At 37.5% G+C, this 22,423-nt stretch overlaps 2 protein-coding genes across 4 annotated transcripts; both read left to right on the top strand.

Annotated features, from left to right (window-relative positions):
• The first annotated feature begins 598 nt into the window (after positions 1 to 598).
• On the top strand, positions 599 to 7,441 carry LOC113761245 (sinapine esterase-like). Of its 3 annotated transcripts, none has more exons than XM_027304137.1 (8): positions 599 to 759; positions 1,138 to 1,228; positions 2,216 to 2,276; positions 2,373 to 2,713; positions 2,938 to 3,162; positions 5,378 to 5,523; positions 5,933 to 6,209; positions 6,977 to 7,441. In XM_027304137.1, the coding sequence occupies exons 4-8, from the start codon at positions 2,437 to 2,439 to the stop codon at positions 7,249 to 7,251; spliced, it is 1,200 nt and encodes a 399-aa protein (XP_027159938.1). In that variant the 5' UTR covers positions 599 to 759; positions 1,138 to 1,228; positions 2,216 to 2,276; positions 2,373 to 2,436; the 3' UTR covers positions 7,252 to 7,441. The 3 variants fall into 3 exon arrangements, with proteins under 3 accessions (XP_027159938.1, XP_027159939.1, XP_027159940.1); XM_027304138.1 differs by having other exon boundaries at positions 2,196 to 2,276; XM_027304139.1 differs by lacking the exon at positions 599 to 759 and adding an exon at positions 826 to 961 and having other exon boundaries at positions 2,196 to 2,713.
• Positions 7,442 to 12,363: 4,922 nt separating this feature from the next.
• LOC113762493 (sinapine esterase-like) lies at positions 12,364 to 16,002 on the top strand. Its single transcript, XM_027305966.1, has 5 exons — positions 12,364 to 12,990; positions 13,215 to 13,439; positions 13,913 to 14,058; positions 14,461 to 14,737; positions 15,509 to 16,002. The coding sequence occupies exons 1-5, from the start codon at positions 12,714 to 12,716 to the stop codon at positions 15,781 to 15,783; spliced, it is 1,200 nt and encodes a 399-aa protein (XP_027161767.1). The 5' UTR covers positions 12,364 to 12,713; the 3' UTR covers positions 15,784 to 16,002.
• The last annotated feature ends 6,421 nt before the right edge of the window (positions 16,003 to 22,423 follow it).

Here is a 22,423-nt window from a genome sequence, read left to right as displayed (position 1 = left end):
CAGAAACCGAAGACAAGGATGGGCAAACAGACTTGACAAGGATGGGCAAACAGACTTGACAATGATTGAAGAGTAGGTGGCGCAATGTGCCTCGGCCACATGAAAGCCACAGGCAATGAAGCTATGGTGTCAATTGTAGCTGAAACTGAGAGTGGTGAGGGGAATGAGCAACGGCGGGCGGCGAGGAACAGTTGCTGCATCAAAATCTTGCCTTGACTATTTTGAAAAAGAAAAAAAAAAAGACTATTTTGAGAGAATATATAGGCGATGTTAACCCATCAACGACCGACTATTGCCCATTAACAAGACAAAACACGACGTGGCTACTTAGATACCACAAGGCCTATGTGTGGGGACTGGGGACATGGACGGGTCCGTGCAAGTTCTGACTAGGGATGGCGGGCACCCGCCCCGCGGGGTACAAATGGGGCGGGGTATGGGGCCGGGCGGGGCGGGGGCAAAATATTTACCCCCGTCCCGTCCCGTCCCCCGCACAAAATATATATATATATATATATATATATATACACATATAAATATTAAATACACAAAAGTACAAAACCCCTAAATCTAATTATCCCCCATTCGGCCATTCCCATTTCCCCCTTAGTTCCTCAATTTCCTCCTTTGCAGAATCGCAGCCAGCCAGCCACCGCCGTCGCCTCCCATAGTCCCATTCCCCTCAATTCTAATCAGTAATCAGTCTCAATCACTCGAAATCTCTAAATTCATTTTTCCCCTCCTTTCAAACTTCAACTGGTACTAAATGAAATCCATGCTCTCTCTCTCTCTTTTATTTTTCCCCTCTCCTGCTAATTTGCTTGCATTTACGTTCTTAGATGACTGAAATTTTGGTTGCGTTGGAAATTTTATGGTCCACTTCAATCTCGTAGTTGAAAGAGGATGAAACTTTTTGTGTGTGCTTGTAATCTGTTTGTGAAAATGCGTGAATGAAATGGAGGTATCAGTTAAGGCTTTATTCAGATTAAAAATCTATATCTTGTTTCACATATATCGTAAAACATGAAAGATACGGTATGACTGTACCTCCATTTTCCTTTTTAGGAATTATGGCCTATGAATGTGTTAGCAGACGTTTTGGAGCATCTTGATAAGAGTAGTGTTTTCTGTATGCAGGGGTTTTCTTAAGCTGATTGATGGACTAAAGTCTTAAAACTTTTGGGCTATTAGAGAGTTTTCTATGATTGCTTTATTGGTAATCTCTGAGGTAAGTTCTTGATGTGTTTGCAAAATGAGAATCTGTATTGTCTACCCAAAACTGCAATGCTCTGTGCCTCTTCAGTTTGCTCGTCCTTTGTTGGTTCAGTTAATTCCCCTCATTATTTCATAGGTGATATTTTCTTTTTTTGATTTTTCACATCTTAGTTCTTCATTTACGGCTAAGCTGAAGATTATGAATTGTAGAAGGTTATCCATTTCTCGCGGGGGACCGCGGGAACCGCGGGGAAACGGGGCGGGGGAGGGGGGAGTTATTTGACAACGGGGCGGGGATGGGGAAGGATCCCCGGCCCCACCCCGCCCCATTGCCATCCCTAGTTCTGACTATAAACAAAGACGGAAATTTCCCCGCAAGTGCCACTGAGCAGGAAATAAGGCTGTGGGTCAGGCAGTTTTGCGTACACCACAATTTAACATGGCTTCATCCTCGTCAGCTCTTCTGTACACCACGATTCTCACAATCTTGGATGCCCCACTTGGGACAGCCTCTGCCAATTGGAAACTGCCACCGGCTGTTTCAGTTTCACATCAATGTATGCGTTTGGTGACTTGCTTGCTGCCTTGCTAACATCTGCTTCCGAGGGGTGTCCTGTTGTGCTTCTAAATTTGCGTTTTTGGTTTTTCCCAGCACAAAATAGAATGCGCCCCTTCACCTCCAACAAAATATAACGTGATAATAAAAGCAGTGCACGGGAAAGGCAAATTATTATTATTATTATCCTTATTATTTTTTTTTTATACTAAAAAGGTTTAAGAGAAGAGGAGGTTGACTCCAAGCTAAGGTGAGCAATGTCGCAGGCACACGCAAGATAAATACATAACAGCACGGATTTACCCCTCATCTTGTCATCTGATTCTGAGCCCCATAGTATACAAAATCATCTATGCATAAAATCATAGGAAGAACAGATGTCTACTGTCAACAAAGATTACTGAATCATATATCTGATGCGCAGGATTTAATGCCTCTTTTCAGGGTCATCGCTGATGAAAAGCAACCGCCAGAATCATGCTTTGTGAGCTCGTAAGATAAGTAGGTGAGATAGTGATATGTGGCAAAGTGAGCATTAAAGAGAAATATTTTACTTTGCCATATATGAAAAGCTACATAAATTTTGAAATAAACTAAACAGGAATAGCACAGAACAAATACAAGACCAAGGTTGCAAGTCTTGCCACCACAATTTACAATTTGAAATGGCTTCATCGTCTTCAGCTCTTCCGACAACCATCTCGTTTTCAGTCACCTTTCTCATATTATTGTCCTCACTGGAAACTGCCTCCGGCTGTTTCACGTCAATCTTTGCCTTCGGCGATTCACTGGCTGACACTGGAAATTATGCGACCATTTACCCGCCTATATTTCATTTGAGCAACGGAACACTCTACTGCGGCTTACCTCCTTATGGAGAGACCTATTTTCATCACCCAACAGGTCGATGCTCCGATGGTCGGCTAATAATCGATTTCATAGGTAGCTCTGCGCTTCACCCACTCATAAACTATCCATTGCTGGATATAACCAAGTTTGAAAATGTTCTTTTTTCAGGCCATATTTGTTGCCGTCCGGCACTGGGGTAGAAACGTCCCAGGGTTGTGGGACTTTTTTATTTTTTTTTAAGGGTTGTGGGCTTGGTACTAGAAGAACTAGCATAAGTAGGAGTGATCTTTTACTTATCCATGCGTCGTCTTTTGCAGCTGAATACTATGGACTTCCACCGGTTCCACCGTATCTTATGGGCGCGAAACATCGAAGCAACTCAAGGTTTGAAGCCGGTCTGAACTTTGCAGTTGCAGGAGCTACAGCACTTGACGTCCCATTTTATGGAGAAAAAGGAATTTCTTCTACTTTGGCTAATATCTCTATGAGTACTCAACTCAGGTGGTTCAAAGGGCTACTGCCATCTCTTTGCTATTCCTCAAGTAAGTATTTCTTGTCCAGACGGAAAAATGGTTTCAAAGCCTAGCTACTCGTGTTGGACGAGAATTCTTATCTTTTTTTTATTATCCTCAAAGAACAGAAAAAAAAAAAAAGGCTTAAAGATGTTTAGGGATTGAGAACGACGCATATTTTAAGTTGATATGGCATGATTTTCCAATGTTTACCATCTAAATATGCAATTCGTTTGAAAAAGCCAGAGCTTGAGATCAGGTGTTTCTTTATTTTGTTATTAATTTTTTTTTAAAAAAAAAATATTTAGGACTACTATGCCAAATCAATAAGCTCATGGGTTGAAGAGTCAAAAAATAAATAAATAAATAAAGGAAACATGTGCAACATGTGTCGGATATTTTCTGCTCAAATTTATGTCTGCATATGGCATGTAATACGTTCGGTGTCCACCATTAATACCTATGCTTTCCTATAGTGGGTTGTATGACATGACACATTAGACATCAACAGCCACATACTGTATTTTTTTCTATTCCAAGATATGCATTAATCTTTACTAAAAAAGAAAAAAAAAAGAGAGAGATATGCATTAATCCAAAGAATCAGTTTAGAGGGAAATATGACCCCGCAAGTTGAACTAGGTTCAACGTGCTAGGGGAGATTGACCAATTTCGTGTTATAAACATGACTAGTATGTTCCTTTAATTCCCCTGAATTTCGGGTCGGGTATTCTCCACAAAAAATTTCCTTGACCCAATGATCGAGACAGAGATCTCTTAGAATTCTTTTAATTGTTAGGTTCACAGTTCAAATTTTAGATTTGATGATTGAAAGTCCAAAAAGTATATATAGGGAGAGGTGAGAGGTTAAAAAAAAAACTAAATAAAAGGGATCAAATTGCTAATTTTCCCTTCCAAATAGCACAAAAAACCTAGAGATTTTTTTCTAAATAACTTGACATTGACACTTCCTTTAGGGAAAAAAAAGAAAAAAGAAAAGGCACACGGCTGATATAACATCTCTCACTGAAAAATCATGAGTTGTTCTTTTGTTTTTCTTTTCCCGGACGTGCTTATAAGCCAAAATACTCAAAACTGCTGTAGTAGTCCATGATGTTTATAAAGAAACCTCATTTTACCCTCCCTTTTCATCCCAAATTTTGGGCAAAACTTCCCCCACGGAGTCAAATAAATGATATTTTGGTCCCCAAACATTTTAAAATTCCATTCTCCATCTTGCACCCCCAAGTTATGCCGAAAATAAGAAGGGAAGAGAGAAGAGTCTATAGTAAGGGCAGCCCATGTACAAAATACGAGTTTAAACCTAACTTCCAAATTAAAAGTGTATTTGGAAGAAGACCTCATGGTCTTCAATTTCTTATAAACACAAACTCTGCTGGCAACGTGACCCCGGTGATTCTGTCCAATAACCAATGATGAAGTCGTGGTTAAAAAGAAAACAAAATTGGAGAGTATATATAAACTTACAAATGCATAAATCATAGTCTCACTAATATATTTAGCGATAGATTTAAGACCCCATTAGTAGAGACGTATATGTCATACATTGAATAAATTTGTTTTGTTTGCTCAAATTTATTATGAACATCATAATTCATATTCGCCATACTTTTGGTGACAGCTGCTTTTAATTTGAAATGGTCGAACACATCTTAAGCTAGCGACGAGAGTAGTTTCCAAAATTTAGGGGTGGAGTAGATAGAGGTTGGCAAAAATGGTACGAATATAAAAACTTTCAAAAATTTCTAAGTCAAACAAATAATTATCGAACTTCTATGGGGACAATTGCCACCCTCAAGCTTAATTGGTATGTGTATCTTGGATTGTTCGTTTCCAATATGTATATATATATATATGCATCTTCACAAATACAATAGATATAAACACTAATAAAATAACTGTAGATATTAATGTATTAACTGTAGATATAAATTATGGCGTATTGATTTAAAGCTATGTCCCACCAGCATTCCTATCGATCCAAATTAAAAATCAAGACATCAGAATCATGAGTTGCACCATGAAGATTGCATAAAATCCCAATCTAACTCAAAACAGGGTATTGAAGTATTTTAGTGGAAATGCATAGTAGTGTGTATCAAAATTTTTTTGAGCTGACTCAGTTGGTGTGCTGTCCAAAGGTTTATTTGAGAGGTTCTCGAGTTACTGATCATTAATGGCTTTGAAAATTAACGTTAATAGCTCATGGGGGATTCATTCGCAGGCTGTAGCGAAGTTTTCAAAAGCTCACTCTTTCTTATGGGATTCGGTGGCAACGATTATGGCAAAGCATTTCTGCAAGGAAAAAGCTTGGAGGAGACAAAATCCTTGGTTCCTTTGGTTATTAGTGCCACTAGGTCTGCCATTAACGTAAGAATTTTTCCCTATTTGTTTTTATTGCTCAAAGTTCTACTTTTCTTTTTTCTTTCTTAAGGGAACAACTAAAAGAAAAAAAAAAAAAAAAAAAAAAAAGTATTTAGTCAGGTTTGTCACCTTCAACTCCTCACGGGGCTTTGCAGCATTCTGACTTGCACATTTCTTTTTCTAATGACATTTCAGCGCTAGAATCTTTCCAGTGTTGTTTGCTGGGGAAAAAAAAAACTTTTAGGCATTCTTTTCTGGTCTTATGCTACATTGCAACGCTGCCACTCTTTAACTCGGGATTCTTTCTTTCACGAACGTTACATGGTTAAAGGGCTAATATGTGCATGATATTGATTTATATTCCTGACGTAGGATTTTATTAATTTATTTTTTTTTTGGGGAGCTCCTGATGTAGGAATTGATAGACCTGGGAGTGGTAAACATAATGGTGAATGGTCTATTGCCTGATGGATGCTCGCCAGCGATGTTAACATATTTCAAGAGTTCAAACAAAGAAGATTATGATACAGCAACAGGCTGCCTGAGTTGGTTGAACGATTTTTCCAATTATCACAATGAACTACTTCAAGAAGAGCTGAATCGAGTTCGAGCAAATCACCCAGATGCATTTATATTGTATGCCGATTATTTCAATCCTCTGATGCAGCTTTTTCGTTCTCCGGAACAAAACGGTAATTCTCCTTTTTAAGTGCATTCGCATTAATAGACAGCGTTAAGGTAGACCAATAATTACTTGAGCTTTTCTGATAAAATTGTGTCAAAACTTCTTTCATTTGCCCCAAAGGTTCCTTATATCATATCTATCTACTTGGTGTTAACGTGGCAAAGTTTAGTTGACACTAGTGTAGAAGGTCTTTCACACAAGGATGCATCCATACTTATTAATGTTGGAAAATTTCTACACTAATAATATATATATATATATATAGAAGGATTAATCCAGAGTGTTTTGGGTCATTTACACTGAAAATATCTTTAAAGACATTCAGTTTAAACCCTAAGTACCTTCTCAACTCCATTATTGCTGGTTTAATGCAACTGATGTTGCAAATTGCTTGTTAAACAAAGGCGGATCAATTTGGTCAAAATCGGGACCACGGGCTCTTTTGGCACCCAAATTGATACCTCAAGGAAATGTATCTCAATGATTTTGGAAACAACATTTTCACCGTCCAAAGGAGAAACCAATTAAAGAAATCACCAGCCAAAATGAAATTCCTAGATACTCTGTTTGATCTCTTTCAGATGTAGATATATAGCACTGTTTCAATTCCAAACTGAGAATCCAATTAAAGTACGAAACAACGACATCTAGGCATGTGATTTTTCCTTGTATTATTCGTATAATTGTCATCTTCATCATCATTCTGATTACGGTAAGTTGATATCGTGATAGTTGTATGTAGGAGACTCAAATCACTGACCGCCCCTTTTTCAGGTTTCGGAGGAAGATCGCTTATGGCCTGTTGCGGAGATGGAGGTCCCCCTTACAATTATAATTTTACAGCGCAATGTGGAGAACCAGCGTCTACTGCTTGTGCTCGGCCTTCTCTATATATCAGTTGGGATGGCATTCACCTTACAGAAGCCGCATATAGATTTATGGCCAAAGGTTTACTTGAGGGGCCTTGTACTACTCCTACAATCAATACTTTGTGCACGTCCATGAAGAAGGATTTCGGATTTGCGTCAGCTATGACTAGCCAATTATGAGCTACTACTGCATTTGATTTCATCTTTTACCTTCTACAATTTGGAATTACAGATTGCTTCAAAGATTTTGCGGAATTAATCTGCTTTGTGATGTATGGGATTCAACTCGTGTAGCTAATTGAAACTTAAGTTCCTAAACTTGATCGACGCAGAGAATATAGTTCAATTTCGTCGGAGTTATGCAGATTAACGAACAAGAAGTCGAGCATTCCTTCTGTATTGTATTTAATGTTAACCAGCTCTATCCCTATTTGTACCAAACACCCAAAAAAAAAAAAAGCACTGTCCCTATAAAAATTTAAAATAAAACCTTGGATGTATGAAAATGTGATTTCATACAATAGATAGGTCTATACTTCTATGGATACATCTTTAGATGTATGAAACTTAGATGTGTTGAGTGATACGGAAACACACTTCCCTTGAGGTTTTTAACAATTATAGAGAACTTCCCTTAGATTTTAAAAATTACATATACCTCCCCTACTTTTAATGTTTAGTAACAATGTAGGTTCAATAAGATAGATTTTCTTACAAAAATCCTAAATTGCTCTTTTGTACAAAACTAAGAAAAAAAATATAGTATACTCAATCATTTTTTTTCATACTTTACATAAATCAACAAGTCTAATCCCTAACAATCATCCAAACATAAGTTTTAAAACCAAATAACCAATTAAAAATTTCCAAATTGCATATACAGTATCAATGCTTGTCATGCCAAAAAAGAAAAAAGAAAAAAATACACACACAAACCCCATTGACAACCAGTTGTACCCCAAAATTAAATGTCAATGCTCAAATACCTTTTCAATACAAGCTAGCCTGACCTAGAACTGCCATTATAACCCTCCTATGGCATTAAAAATATTAATACCTCAAAAGTAGAGAATAAATTCTCTTTCCATAATAAAATCATAATAAAAAATTTCTAATCCAATGAAAGAAATTCTTATGTAATTATTGACATTTTATAAAAGATTTTCTTGAGAACAAACAAAATATGACAAATTCTACATCTTTAGTTCTTCTAATTTCATCAATTTCATTATTTATTTTTGTATCATTGTGAGTCTCTTTATTTCCTTCTAATTTGACACATAATCTACTCTTTCTCTTTATTTCCTTCTAATTTGACACATAATCTACTCTTTCTATTGATTTTGTAATTTCAATTTGCTAATATCCACAAAATTGAAAATAATAAAAAGATGTTATATTAATTAGAAAAGAGAGGAGTGAAAATAAATAAGAGACAAAAAATTGGATTTTTTTGGATTTTGTAAATTTATTGCCGTAAATTTAAAATTGTCTACCAAGTGGAGGGCATTATAGGTATTTTACTATGTCAAGGGAGATAAGTGTAATTTTTTAAATCTAAGGGGAGTCGAGTGAAATTGTCAGAAACCTCAAGGGAGGTTTTTGAAATTATCCCTTCTAAATAATAAAATTACTATTGACTCAATTAGAATTATTAATGGGGGGAAGGGATGAGTTGAGTGATACGAGAAAAGGGAATGTAAGTCAAAATTCTCGAATTCGAAATCTCCGACTTACACTTTTTTTAAAAAGTAAAAAAAAAATGGAATTTTTAAAACCTTAACTTGATTGAAAAACTGCTAAACAATAATATTCAAATTTCTATTTTTGAGTCTTGATTTAATATGCCAACAATATAATGTTTTTTTACGTAAAACAATTAATACAGGAAATCGAACCGGAAACACTAAAGACTTTGCTCTCAATTTATTTAGGAGATGAAATCAATGAAATGCAGCAGATGGTTGGCCTCGCAGATTATGTCAAAATTTTATGATATGATAGGTAAGCATTCAAGGAGGTCTTCAACTTCCATCAGCTTCTTTTGCTCCCGATGATGATTGAGATCGAGTTTTCTGGTCATTCTGCTCCCATTACAATTGTTTGATTTGTATCAAACATTCTTCGTTTTTTCCAGCGAATAGTTTCCTGCATTTGTTGGAGGAGCTATAATGGGTAGCTAAATTGCCAAGGATAATCTTACTTGCGAAATCCGTTGAATCCTCTTGTTGCCCAATAGCCGTTTAGTGGGTTTGTAATTGGGCTATCTTGGTATGTATGTTTTGTGTTTTAGCCTGACCCATGCATTGGTCAATCAATTGGGATCTACCGCAAACTTGGCCTAGATAGCCCACCGTAAGGAGGGAAAATTCCTCGACCAAAATGACTGGGCTGATTTTGGGTTCCGAAATCAAAACCCGCAATCAAAATGTACCTAGTTTTTCTTTTTAAATTTTTACTAGGAAGTGTGTAGGTCTGTTGAGAAATTTATATCTTTCCCAAAAAAAAAAAAAAAGATTCAATTATGAATTTAAAAAATTTTGAAAAACTAATGTTATTGAGGTTCACATAACTACCTCACATAGATTGTTTAAAACTATATAGACCCCTATACATCAATATTCATATATCTTTCCAAACCAACGTTGGCATGTTTATAAGAAATTTTTACATTACCCCAATCCAACATATCGTATCACGACGATTGGTTCGAATTTCGTTTTCTATATCCCTAGAATTACAACATTCTTGGCTTATACAGGTACTACATGTAAAAGTGTCAGACAAGACAAGCCCTTATTCTAAAAGATGTGTAACATAGTGTAACATGAAGACGTGTAACAAAAGACCCTCAAGCCCTTATTCTAAGCTCAAACTTTTGGGCGTTTAGTCATTGGAACAACCTATAAATTATGAACTTGAGAGGAGTGAAAACCAATTTGATGATTTTTTTTTTTTGGATATAAAAAAAAGGTGGCTGATTGTGACATCAATAAATTCCTGATATGGAGTATATTAACGATGAATTTGAAGGAAATTATATGAGTTGCCCTTTTTCATCAAAAATTTTTTACGTTTTTCGTGAACATATTTTCCAATAATCTTTTTACCTCACTTATATCAAATTGCTATAATACATTTTCTACAAAACCTCGAAAAAATTGCAATCCAAACAAGAGAAGAAAAACACTTGGAGATCAATGAAATCAAGTAAAGTGACTTGGCCTATGAGATTTTGTCAAAAATATGGGACGAATCATTGTTTTTTTCGTTTCCTTCTGTTAATCCTATGTAAGGGTGTCAACGGGTCGAGTTTGGATCCAGACCCGACCCGTATTCGATCAATTTTTCTGGGTTTGGATTAAAATATAATTTCGATACCTGGATCCGAACTCGGACCTATACCCGTTTATTCTAACAAAAAAGGGTAGGATACGGAATATAGGATTTCGACCCGTATTCGAACAATATATTAATAATTTTAAAATATAAATATTTCTAAATACATTCCTTTACCAAATTAACAATTTAGTAATGACTTTGTAGATTGATTTGTGGTTAGTTTTAGATTGACTATTGCGAGTTATTTGTGATTTATTAGCTTTGTAATTTGATTTGTTTAAATTTGGAGATTGAATTTGTGATTAATTTTAGAATGTTTAAGTTTGGACATTTTCTTTCCGAATAGACTTGAATCTGACTCGGGACGCGTCGGATCCAATTTCGGAACTCTAAAATCAAGACCCGTAAGTTATACGAGTTGGGTCCGAGTCTACTAAATAAAAAGGGTCTAGGTCCGCAATTTTCAATTCTAATCCGAATCCAACCCGTTGACACCCCTAATTCTGTGGCAGCTGGAATATTTTTCTTTTTCTTCTCCTAGTTCTGTTCGACTAAGTAAATCATTTATTTTTCTTCCTTTCCAAGTCTTGCAGGGAAGAATTGACCTGCTGTTGTTATCGTCATCAGTGAACTTTAATAGGAAAATTTGTCCCTTCTTGTTACCCAAGTAAATTCCTCTCTTTATATATTTTTCTTCGTTTGGTATTATACGTTCAAAACATAAGAACACCCTGTGATTGACGAGTAAAACTGTGACTAACCTTCCATGGCTTCAACTTTGTAACCTGTTACATTTGAAAAGGGCAACATATAAAGACGTGTGAAAATTTTGCTCTTTCTGTTATCGAAAACAATAATGTCTACAGCATCCTCCAATCGCCTCCAGTTTCTTAAGTTCTACTACCATGTTTTGAAGTCCATTTATGGGGAAAATATCCTGGACTCGTTTGCATGATAACTTTGTAAAAATCTACCATTAAAGGGCATAGTTTGTTCCTTTGCCGCTCCGTAAATTTGCCAAAATATGTGATAGAACCAAATTGTTGCAACATGCACTTGTGCTGCAAAATGAACTTCGAAAGTACGTTCAGAACAGAAGCGATAGGCTCCCCCTAATTAGTAGTTACAACCATATATGTTTCTTGTTTTTGCAATGATGTAGGCAATTTGCAATATTTCAGTTGTGCGGCAAAAAGTATCGCTTTTGGGTGTTTGCTTCTCAAGTTCTATAATGGTTATGTCAGCTAAAATGACATGTTCATTAATGAGGTTTTACTTCTTCTGATTCGCTTCAAATTGAGCACCAAGGTGATTGCTATTTTGCATCACCTCCAAAATCCTGTGTATCTCCCTCAATCTCCCAAATTATCCTCAATTTTTTTTTTTCCATTTCAGGTTGTCATGAAAATGAAAATTACAAGTTTGATAATTTCTTGCCCCACCGATGACCATATATTTTGTTAGCACTTATTTGTCCTGGAATTCTGAATTTCCATAAATGTATATACAGTGTATATACATATAAATTTGGATACACCGTGTAATCTTCTATATTCTAACAAAAAGCGATAAATCAGCAATGCAGTATCGCTTGTAGCGTACTCAAGAAACACCTCACTACTTACATTTTTAGACAGAAAAAAACAGCTCACATATTTAACATGGCTTCATCCTCGTCAGCTCTTCTGCACACCACGATTCTCACAATCTTGGATGCCCCACTTGGGACAGCCTCTGCCAATTGGAAACTGCCACCGGCTGGTTCAGTTTCACATCAATATATGCGTTTGGTGACTTGCTTACTGCCTTGCTAACATCTGCTTCCGAGGGGTGTCCTGTTTTGCTTCTAAATTTGCGTTTTTGGTTTTTCCCAGCACAAAATAGAATGCGCCCCTTCACCTCCAACAAAATATAACAGCACGGATTTACCACCAACAAGCCTCATCTTGTCATCTGATTCTGAGCCCCATAGTATACAAAATCATCTATGCATAAAATCATAGGAAGAACAGATGTCTACTGTCAACAAAGATTACTGAATCATATATCTGATGCGCAGGATTTAATGCCTCTTTTCAGGGTCATCGCTGATGAAAAGCAACCGCCAGAATCATGCTTTGTGAGCTCGTAAGATAAGTAGGTGAGATAGTGATATGTGGCAAAGTGAGCATTAAAGAGAAATATTTTACTTTGCCATATATGAAAAGCTACATAAATTTTGAAATAAACTAAACAGGAATAGCACAGAACAAATACAAGACCAAGGTTGCAAGTCTTGCCACCACAATTTACAATTTGAAATGGCTTCATCGTCTTCAGCTCTTCCGACAACCATCTCGTTTTCAGTCACCTTTCTCATATTATTGTCCTCACTGGAAACTGCCTCCGGCTGTTTCACGTCAATCTTTGCCTTCGGCGATTCACTGGCTGACACTGGAAATTATGCGACCATTTACCCGCCTATATTTCATTTGAGCAACGGAACACTCTACTGCGGCTTACCTCCTTATGGAGAGACCTATTTTCATCACCCAACAGGTCGATGCTCCGATGGTCGGCTAATAATCGATTTCATAGGTAGCTCTGCGCTTCACCCACTCATAAACTATCCATTGCTGGATATAACCAAGTTTGAAAATGTTCTTTTTTCAGGCCATATTTGTTGCCGTCCGGCACTGGGGTAGAAACGTCCCAGGGTTGTGGGACTTTTTTATTTTTTTTTAAGGGTTGTGGGCTTGGTACTAGAAGAACTAGCATAAGTAGGAGTGATCTTTTACTTATCCATGCGTCGTCTTTTGCAGCTGAATACTATGGACTTCCACCGGTTCCACCGTATCTTATGGGCGCGAAACATCGAAGCAACTCAAGGTTTGAAGCCGGTCTGAACTTTGCAGTTGCAGGAGCTACAGCACTTGACGTCCCATTTTATGGAGAAAAAGGAATTTCTTCTACTTTGGCTAATATCTCTATGAGTACTCAACTCAGGTGGTTCAAAGGGCTACTGCCATCTCTTTGCTATTCCTCAAGTAAGTATTTCTTGTCCAGACGGAAAAATGGTTTCGAAGCCTAGCTACTCGTGTTGGACGAGAATTCTTATCTTTTTTTTATTATCCTCAAAGAACAGAAAAAAAAAAAAAAAAAGGCTTAAAGATTTTTAGGGATTGAGAACGACGCATATTTTAAGTTGATATGGCATGATTTTCCACTATTTACCGTCTAAATATGCAATTCGTTTGAAAAAGCACTCCTGTCAATCCAAATTAAAATTCAAGACATCAGAATCATGAGCTGCACCATGAAAATTGCATAAAATCCCAATCTAACTCAAAACAGGGTATTGAAGTATTTTAGTGGAAATGCATAGTAGTGTGTATCAAAATTTTTTTGAGCTGACTCAGATGGTGTGCTGTCCAAAGGTTTATTTGAGAGGTTCTCGAGTTACTGATTATTAATGGCTTTGAAAATTAACGTTAATAGCTCATGGGGGATTCATTCGCAGGCTGTAGCGAAGTTTTCAAAAGCTCACTCTTTCTTATGGGATTCGGTGGCAACGATTATGGCAAAGCATTTCTGCAAGGAAAAAGCTTGGAGGAGACAAAATCCTTGGTTCCTTTGGTTATTAGTGCCACTAGGTCTGCCATTAACGTAAGAATTTTTCCCTATTTGTTTTTATTGCTCAAAGTTCTACTTTTCTTTTATCTTTCTTAAGGGAACAACTAAAAGAAAAAAAAAAAAAAAAAGTATTTAGTCAGGTTTGTCACCTTCAACTCCTCACGGGGCTTTGCAGCATTCTGACTTGCACATTTCTTTTTCTAATGACATTTCAGCGCTAGAATCTTTCCAGTGTTGTTTGCTGGGGAAAAAAAAAACTTTTAGGCATTCTTTTCTGGTCTTATGCTACATTGCAACGCTGCCACTCTTTAACTCGGGATTCTTTCTTTCACGAACGTTACATGGTTAAAGGGCTAATATGTGCATGATATTGATTTATATTCCTGACGTAGGATTTTATTAATTTATTTTTTTTTTGGGGAGCTCCTGATGTAGGAATTGATAGACCTGGGAGTGGTAAACATAATGGTGAATGGTCTATTGCCTGATGGATGCTCGCCAGCGATGTTAACATATTTCAAGAGTTCAAACAAAGAAGATTATGATACAGCAACAGGCTGCCTGAGTTGGTTGAACGATTTTTCCAATTATCACAATGAACTACTTCAAGAAGAGCTGAATCGAGTTCGAGCAAATCACCCAGATGCATTTATATTGTATGCCGATTATTTCAATCCTCTGATGCATCTTTTTCGTTCTCCGGAACAAAACGGTAATTCTCCTTTTTAAGTGCATTCGCATTAATAGACAGCGTTAAGGTAGACCAATAATTACTTGAGCTTTTCTGATAAAATTGTGTCAAAACTTCTTTCATTTGCCCCAAAGGTTCCTTATATCATATCTATCTACTTGGTGTTAACGTGGCAAAGTTTAGTTGACACTAGTGTAGAAGGTCTTTCACACAAGGATGCACCCATACTTATTAATGTTGGAAATTTCTACACTAATAATATGTATATATATATATATATAGAAGGATTAATCCAGAGTGTTTTGGGTCGTTTACATTGAAAATGTCTTTAAAGACATTCAGTTTAAACCCTAAGTACCTTCTCAACTCCACTATTCCTGGTTTAATGCAACTGATTTTGCAAATTGCTTGTTAAACAAAGGTGGATCAATTTGGTCAAAATCGGGACCACGGGCTCTTTTGGCACCCAAATTGATACCTCAAGGAAATGTATCTCAATGGTTTTGGAAACAACATTTTCACCGTCCAAAGGAGAAACCAATTAAAGAAATCACCAACCAAAATGAAATTCCTTGATACTCTGTTTGATCTCTTTCAGATGTAGATATATAGCACTGTTTCAATTCCAAACTAGAGAATCCAATTAAAGTACGAAACAACGACATCTAGGCATGTGATTTTTCCTTGTATTATTCGTATAATTGTCATCTTCATCATCATTCTGATTACGGTAAGTTGATATCGTGATAGTTGTATGTAGGAGACTCAAATCACTGACCGCCCCTTTTTCAGGTTTCGGAGGAAGATCGCTTATGGCCTGTTGCGGAGATGGAGGTCCCCCTTACAATTATAATTTTACAGCGCAATGTGGAGAACCAGCGTCTACTGCTTGTGCTCGGCCTTCTCTATATATCAGTTGGGATGGCATTCACCTTACACAAGCCGCATATAGATTTATGGCCAAAGGTTTACTTGAGGGGCCTTTTACTACTCCTACAATCAATACTTTGTGCACGTCCATGAAGAAGGATTTCGGATTTGCGTCAGCTATGACTAGCCAATTATGAGCTACTACTGCATTTGATTTCATCTTTTACCTTCTACAATTTGGAATTACAGATTGCTTCAAAGATTTTGCGGAATTAATCTGCTTTGTGATGTATGGGATTCAACTCTTGTAGCTAAGTGAAACTTAAGTTCCTAAACTTGATCGACGCAGAGAATATAGTTCAATTTCGTCGGAGTTATGCAGATTAACGAACAAGAAGTCGAGCATTCCTTCTGTATTGTATTTAATGTTAACCAGCTCTATCCCTATTTGTACCAAACACCCAAAAAAAAAAAAAAAACCACTGTCCCGATAAAAAATTTAAAATAAAAACTTGGATGTATGAAAATTTGATTTCATACATCTATAGATGGGTCTATACTTCTATAGATACATCTATAGATGTATGAAACTTAGATGGGTTGAGTGATACGGAAACACTAATTTCTAAATAGGGATAATTTCACAAACCTCCCTTGAGATTTTTAACAATTATAGATAGCTCCCCTTAGGTTTTAAAAATTAATATACCTCCCTTACTTTTAATGTTTAGTAACAATGTAGGTTCAATAAGATAGATTTTCTTACAAAAATCCTAAATTGCCCTTTTGTACAAAACTAAGAAAAAAAAATATAGTATACTCAATCATTTTTTTTCATACTTTACATAAATCAACAAGTCTAATCCCTAACAATCATTCAAACATAAGTTTTAAAACTTAATAACCAATTAAAAATTTTCAAATTGCATATACAGTATCAATGCTTGTCACGCCAAAAAAGAAAAAAGAAAAAAATACACACACAAACCCCATTGACAACCAGTTGTACCCCAAATTTAAATGTCAATGCTCAAATACCTTTTCAATACAAGTTAGTCTAACCTAGAACTGCCATTATAACCCTCCTATGGCATTAAAAATATTAGGGCAAATTATCTAATTGGCCCTTTAACTCTTTGTCTAGATAAAATTAAGCCCCTCATCTATTTTTTGATGACTTTAAGCCCTTGAACTTGTAAAAGTGGGAAACCGTGGCCCTTTTAGCCAGTTTCTCCGGTTTTGCAACCGGAGGACCAATTCACACGAATGCAAGTGTGCTTCTTCAAAGGGCATTTTTGTCCGCATATTCTAAACAAAAAGGGCACAACTCCTCCCTCCTTTCCATTTTCCGAACCCAACCCAACCCAACTGCTAGTCGAAACTTCACAGCAACAATGGAAGCAACAATGGAGTGGCAAGAGAAAATCTTTCCTACATTTTCCTTACCCATTTTCATCTTCCCTTAAGGATCTTTGCGGAGGGAGAAGAGCAAGAGAGAATCAGCACTGTCAGGTTTCTGTATCATCGAGATTGAAGCAACAAGGAGTGGCAAATCAGGCCGGAAAATCATCGACATTGAAGCAAGAGAGAAGTCTGAAAGGAAAAAAAAAGGGGGGAGAAGGTAAAAGCTTTGTGAAGGGAAGGAAAAAATGCGCAAATATCGCGGTCCTCTGCTTCGTACTTGTCGTTGTGGTAAAGTCACGAAGATGATTACTTCTTGGACTGATAGAAATCCAGGAAAAAGGTACGCCGTTTGCTCAGAAGAAGTTGGTGGCTGCGGGTATTGGAATTGGATTGACGACGAGATGTGCCGTCGTTCTATTGAGCTGATACCAGGCCTTCTAAGGAGGATCAATGCAACAGAAAAGCAAAAAGACGAATTTGAAACTGCAGCCGCGAGATCCGAGGCAAAAGCTGCCAAGTTGAAGGCAAAATTGAGAGAAACAGAGAAGCAGCTGCGGTGGCAAAAATGGTTGAATAAGTTCCTTGTAAGGGTTTTTGTGGTAAGTTGGTTGGTTGCTGTAATAATGGTGCTTACAGAGAAAAAAATTGCAGGTGGAGTCTCTCTTGGGATGCTCCAAATTGGGAATAAATGTAATGGGATTATGCAAATTGAAGACGATACATGAAGGGCAGTGTGTAAGTGTAACATATTGCCATCGGTACTGCCAGTTTTGAGGACCATGGATGGAGCAAATGGATCTATGGTGTATGATGCAGATGGTTAGGGAGAAGTATATTGTATTGTTTAGCTTAAACAAGTCTTTGTTGTACCCACAGATTAGTGTAAAAGCGTGGTTGAACCCAATCAATGCTAACTGTAATTTTCGGCAAGTAATGTGATGAGAATTATTTATCCCAATTCGCATGTCATGGGCTTTGTTAGATGTATTTGATTTATCTAGTCAACAAAAACTGCTATACCAAACCATACAAATATAAGATAGCAACTGCATAACATTAGAATATAATTAGCAAAAGGAAATTACAATGATGTTTGCCTGTAAATACAGTCAACAATCACTTTCATAGGAAACAGACAAATACACAAAAAGCAGTGACCTGTGTCCATATTGCTAGATACCAAGCACAGGCACATGCTTTGATTCCCCACAAAAGCCTATTCAAAAAAATATCATTTATAGTTTCAACATTCTAGTTACATTCATTTACAGTCAACAAAATCACACAAAAATATTTGCAGGTCCAGCAATACTTCAAGAACTTGTTCCAGATGGACCCTTTCCTCTTCCCCTTCCCCTGCCTCTTCCTCTTCCTCCACCTCTTCCCTGCCAGTTTCCAACATTGAAAGGTGGATCTTTACCCAAATAAGCATAGTTGAGATTAATAAAACCTTTGTCTGCTTCTGTCAGTGGCCTTTTTGATGTACTTCTCTTGTGCCTATGAACTGGTGGTCTTGAGGTGGATTGCTGGGACTGAGGTTGATGTGTTGGTGGCTGCTGAGAAGGCTGGGACTGAGATTGATGTGTTGGCTGCTGTTGAGAAGGCTGGGACTGAGGTTGATGTGTTGGTGGCTGCTGAGAAGGCTGGGACTGAGGTTGATGTGTTGGCTGCTGCTGAGTTTTTTGCTGATTTCTTTGTCCCTGATTCTTGCTTACCTACATATTAAAGAAAGCATTTCAGATCACAAAAAAAGGTCACAAACAGGCTGAAAGTTATAATGAAGTGCAAACGCACACATTGTCTTTTTGTTGGTGCTTTGTGCTGCTGCTGATTACATGGTTGTCCAGTAGGTGGTGGTTGTTGAGAAGGTTACTGTTCAGTAGATGACTTAGGAGGATTCTTGCAAGTTTTAGCATTATGTCCAATCCCTCCACACTTTCTACAGTGGATTACGACCCTCTTTCGCAACCTTTTGCCATGATCTTTTCCTTCTGTAACATCTCTCTTTCTAGCTTTCTTTGGCCTACCAGGTTGAGTGACACTTGTTGGTGGGTCCAACTCCAGCATGTCTGACTGTGGCCACTGAATATCTCCATTAATAGGCTGCAACACATTATCATAAATGGTAAAAAATACCTCCTTATGATAGCAATTAGCCAACATTTTGTAGGGATCCTTTTTAGCTCTATGTAGAGCAGCAATTGCATGGGAACATGGAATGCCACTCAAGGCCCACAAATTGCAAGTGCACTCATTTTTGTCAACGTCAACAGCAAATTGGACTCCCCGTGGCCCTTTTGCTTGATAACCTGAGCCTGAATTCCATGTTATTTTCCATTGTGCTGAACGTTTGACCCTTTCTTCCACAATTTCTCTAATGAGTGGTCCACCATCTAACTTGTATTTTTCCATTGCTGCCCTTCTCTTTTGGATCCTTTCCATCAGGTATTCCCTAATAGCCTCCATCATAGAAATAATAGGCTGGTCCCTAGCCTCTAAAATATGAGCATTAAATGATTCACACAGGTTATTAACCAACATATCACACTATGTATGTTTGGAAAAAAAGGCCTTACACCAATGTCGAGGGTGTGGTCCCTTCTTCACCCATGCATGTGCTTCTTTGTCATAGGCTTCAAGGTCATCCAAGGCTTGGCTGAAATGTTCAACTGTTGTGGTGCTTGCTATATGCCACAATCGATCCTTTAAACCTAATCCTGGATGTTTCTTCTTGAAATTCCTATACATGTATTGAACACAGTATCTGTGTTCAGAATTTGGTAGAACCTCTGCGAGTGCTCTGTCCAGGCCCTACAAAAAATATCACAACAGATATAAGTTAGATATCCAAGCCAAGTGGTGAGTTTGAGGGCAACAAGTATGCTATATTAAAAGTTCAGGGGCTTGTTTTTACCTACACTAAAAGTTAAGGGGCTTAAATTCTGCTATACAAAGTTAAGGAGCTTATTTTTACCATAGAATAAAAGTTTTAGAGCTCTCATTAAGCTTTTACCTTCTGCTGGTCAGACATGAAAGTATAATGTCCCTGGTTCTGTATTTCCAGGTCGCCACTCAAGAGGGTTAGGAACCATCTCCATTGCTCCGTGGCCTCCTTTTCAACAGCTGCCCATGCAACTGGCCAAAAGCCATTGTTGGGATCCAATGCAATAGCTGTCAACAGCTGGCCTGGGTATCTACCTTTAATATGACATCCATCCAAACACAAAATAGGTCTGCACCCATCTTTAAAGCCTTTCTTCAGTGGGCCAAGGCAGCAGTACATCCTCATGAACCTTGGATTACATCCAGGTTCTCTAAATGGAGTGAACATAACCTCCATTGTACTGCCAGGATGAGTCCTTTTAATTTCTTCACAATATTGCCATATTTTCTTGTATTGTAACTCAACTGACCCCTTGATCTTCTCTATAGATAGTGTCTTGGCCTTAGCTGCAACATGCTTAGATACTTCTGCCTGGTAGTCTTCATGGACTGTTTGCCTTAACTCTCTTGTTGGTAGATTGTTATTTGATCTTATCCTCTCTACATACCTGTCAGACAGCTACTTGGCTGTAATATTCTTATTTTTTCATGCATGGCTGCATGTTTCATGGACATCATGCAGAGTCTTTACTACCAAATCCTTTGTGCCCAGAGCCTTTTCTATTGAAGCAAATACAAACCATTTACATGGTTCCCTACACTTGGCCCTCACCCTGGTGGGCTCATTTTTACTGGTCCAAACAGGTTTACCCATCCTAATCCCATACTCAGTCACAGCAGATTTGAATTGTGCTCTTGACTCAAACTTCATCCCAATCTCGAATTTGGGATCCCTGAGGAATTTCTCTAGGACAAAGTCTTTGTATCTCCCTTTGAATTCATCATCTGATGAGTCATTGTCACTGCTCAGGTGATCAGGGATGTAATCTTGTTGGAGTGAATCTATATCCTCTGGTCCCTGGCTAGTTTGTTCTGCTGATCTGGTTCTCTTTCTCCTAACTTGTTTCTTTCTCGCACCTTGCTGTTGTTTTTCCAGGTCAGTTTCTGTTTGCCTTCCACAAACATTCTCCTGTTCTGAACATTGCGTCTGGTCAGTTGTTTCATCTCTCTGCTGTTGCTGTGAAGTTTCACCACAGCCATCAGCATTCGAATTCAAAATGTGCAGCATAATCTCTTCACCACCATAGTCATTGGCACCACTAAATCTATCATTTTCTTCCTCTACTTGGGATTCAGATTCATCATCTATGTTTTCACCCTCTGCTTCATGTTCACCTTCGTGTTCACCACCACCATAGTCAGCTTCATGTTCACCCTCTTCTGTCCCAACATTACTAGTTGCATGAGTGCTTTTTGCTGTTTTTTCACCCCCTACCTTTTCAACCGTATCTACACCTTCTACTGCCCTAACATTACTATCCCTTTGACTGTTTTTTGCTCTTTTTTCACCCCCTACATTCCCAACCATACAATCCCTTCTACTATTCTTCTCAGTACCTACATATCTAGTTATGCATTCTTCCTCATCTATTTCCTCTATGACAACTCCAGTTTTCTTTTTCCCCTTGTCTGGTGACTCTATTATTACAGCATTTTTCAGTTCTTCAATTTCTGGGTCTGTCAGATGATGGCAATACACTTCCATCACCTTGAATTTATATGCCCAGTCACAGAATGTCCTAACATGGGTATCAGTAGACAATTCTCTCAAACCAGTCCTCATGTCTGCAACTGGTTCAAGGTAATAGTATAAAATGGTTGCATTACGATGACCAACTTTTCCAACCATTTTATTCAACTCATGGATTGACATACGTTCAGCATCACACATATCTATGTAAGCCACTTCTCCATTCTCATAACTGACATAATTTTCCCAATTTATTCTTCCCCCATGGTGTAATCTTATGCTAAATATTTCACATTCTGGATCTGCATATCAATATGAATATATTGTTTCAATACAAGTTGGGCTACAACAAATGCAGATAAATATACTATTCAAATTCAAATATAATTAATTAAAATTTCAATTTCTTTTTCACATGCTTTTTAAAAAAGTAACCCTAATGTAATGCTTAAATCGAAGTTAAACAATAAAAAAGTTCCAACTTTTAATGAAATGCTAATTATTCGTAAATTCCTACACTTTTTGAACAACTAAACAACAAACTTAGGTGCCCACCACCATACCCCCACATCTAGGACCACTGGCACGTCACTTTCAGTAACCCCCACCACCAAAATTTTACTCTCTTCACCCATCTGACCACTAAATATACTACCTATTTCACATTTAAAGGTTTTCGAACGAATATACATACCATAAGCGAGGACAGGATCAAAGTATTCATTTTCCGGCCTGATTTGCCACCCCTCCATTGTTGCTTCAATGTCGATGATACCCAAACCCGACAAGTAGGAATTAAC

This window comes from Coffea eugenioides, chromosome 2 (genome assembly GCF_003713205.1).
Source record: "Coffea eugenioides isolate CCC68of chromosome 2, Ceug_1.0, whole genome shotgun sequence".
Classification (NCBI taxonomy): domain Eukaryota; kingdom Viridiplantae; phylum Streptophyta; class Magnoliopsida; order Gentianales; family Rubiaceae; genus Coffea; species Coffea eugenioides.
This window is presented reverse-complemented; position numbering and strand designations above follow the sequence as displayed.

Coding starts and splice junctions, on each gene's coding strand:
- LOC113761245 (XM_027304137.1), top strand. CDS start 2,437: ATGGCTTCATCGTCTTCAGCTCTTCCGACAACCATCTCGTTTTCAGTC. Junction 2,714..2,937: donor GCTAATAATCGATTTCATAG/GTAGCTCTGCGC, acceptor CGTCTTTTGCAG/CTGAATACTATGGACTTCCA. Junction 3,163..5,377: donor ATCTCTTTGCTATTCCTCAA/GTAAGTATTTCT, acceptor ATTCATTCGCAG/GCTGTAGCGAAGTTTTCAAA.
- LOC113762493 (XM_027305966.1), top strand. CDS start 12,714: ATGGCTTCATCGTCTTCAGCTCTTCCGACAACCATCTCGTTTTCAGTC. Junction 13,440..13,912: donor ATCTCTTTGCTATTCCTCAA/GTAAGTATTTCT, acceptor ATTCATTCGCAG/GCTGTAGCGAAGTTTTCAAA. Junction 14,738..15,508: donor TCGTTCTCCGGAACAAAACG/GTAATTCTCCTT, acceptor CCCCTTTTTCAG/GTTTCGGAGGAAGATCGCTT.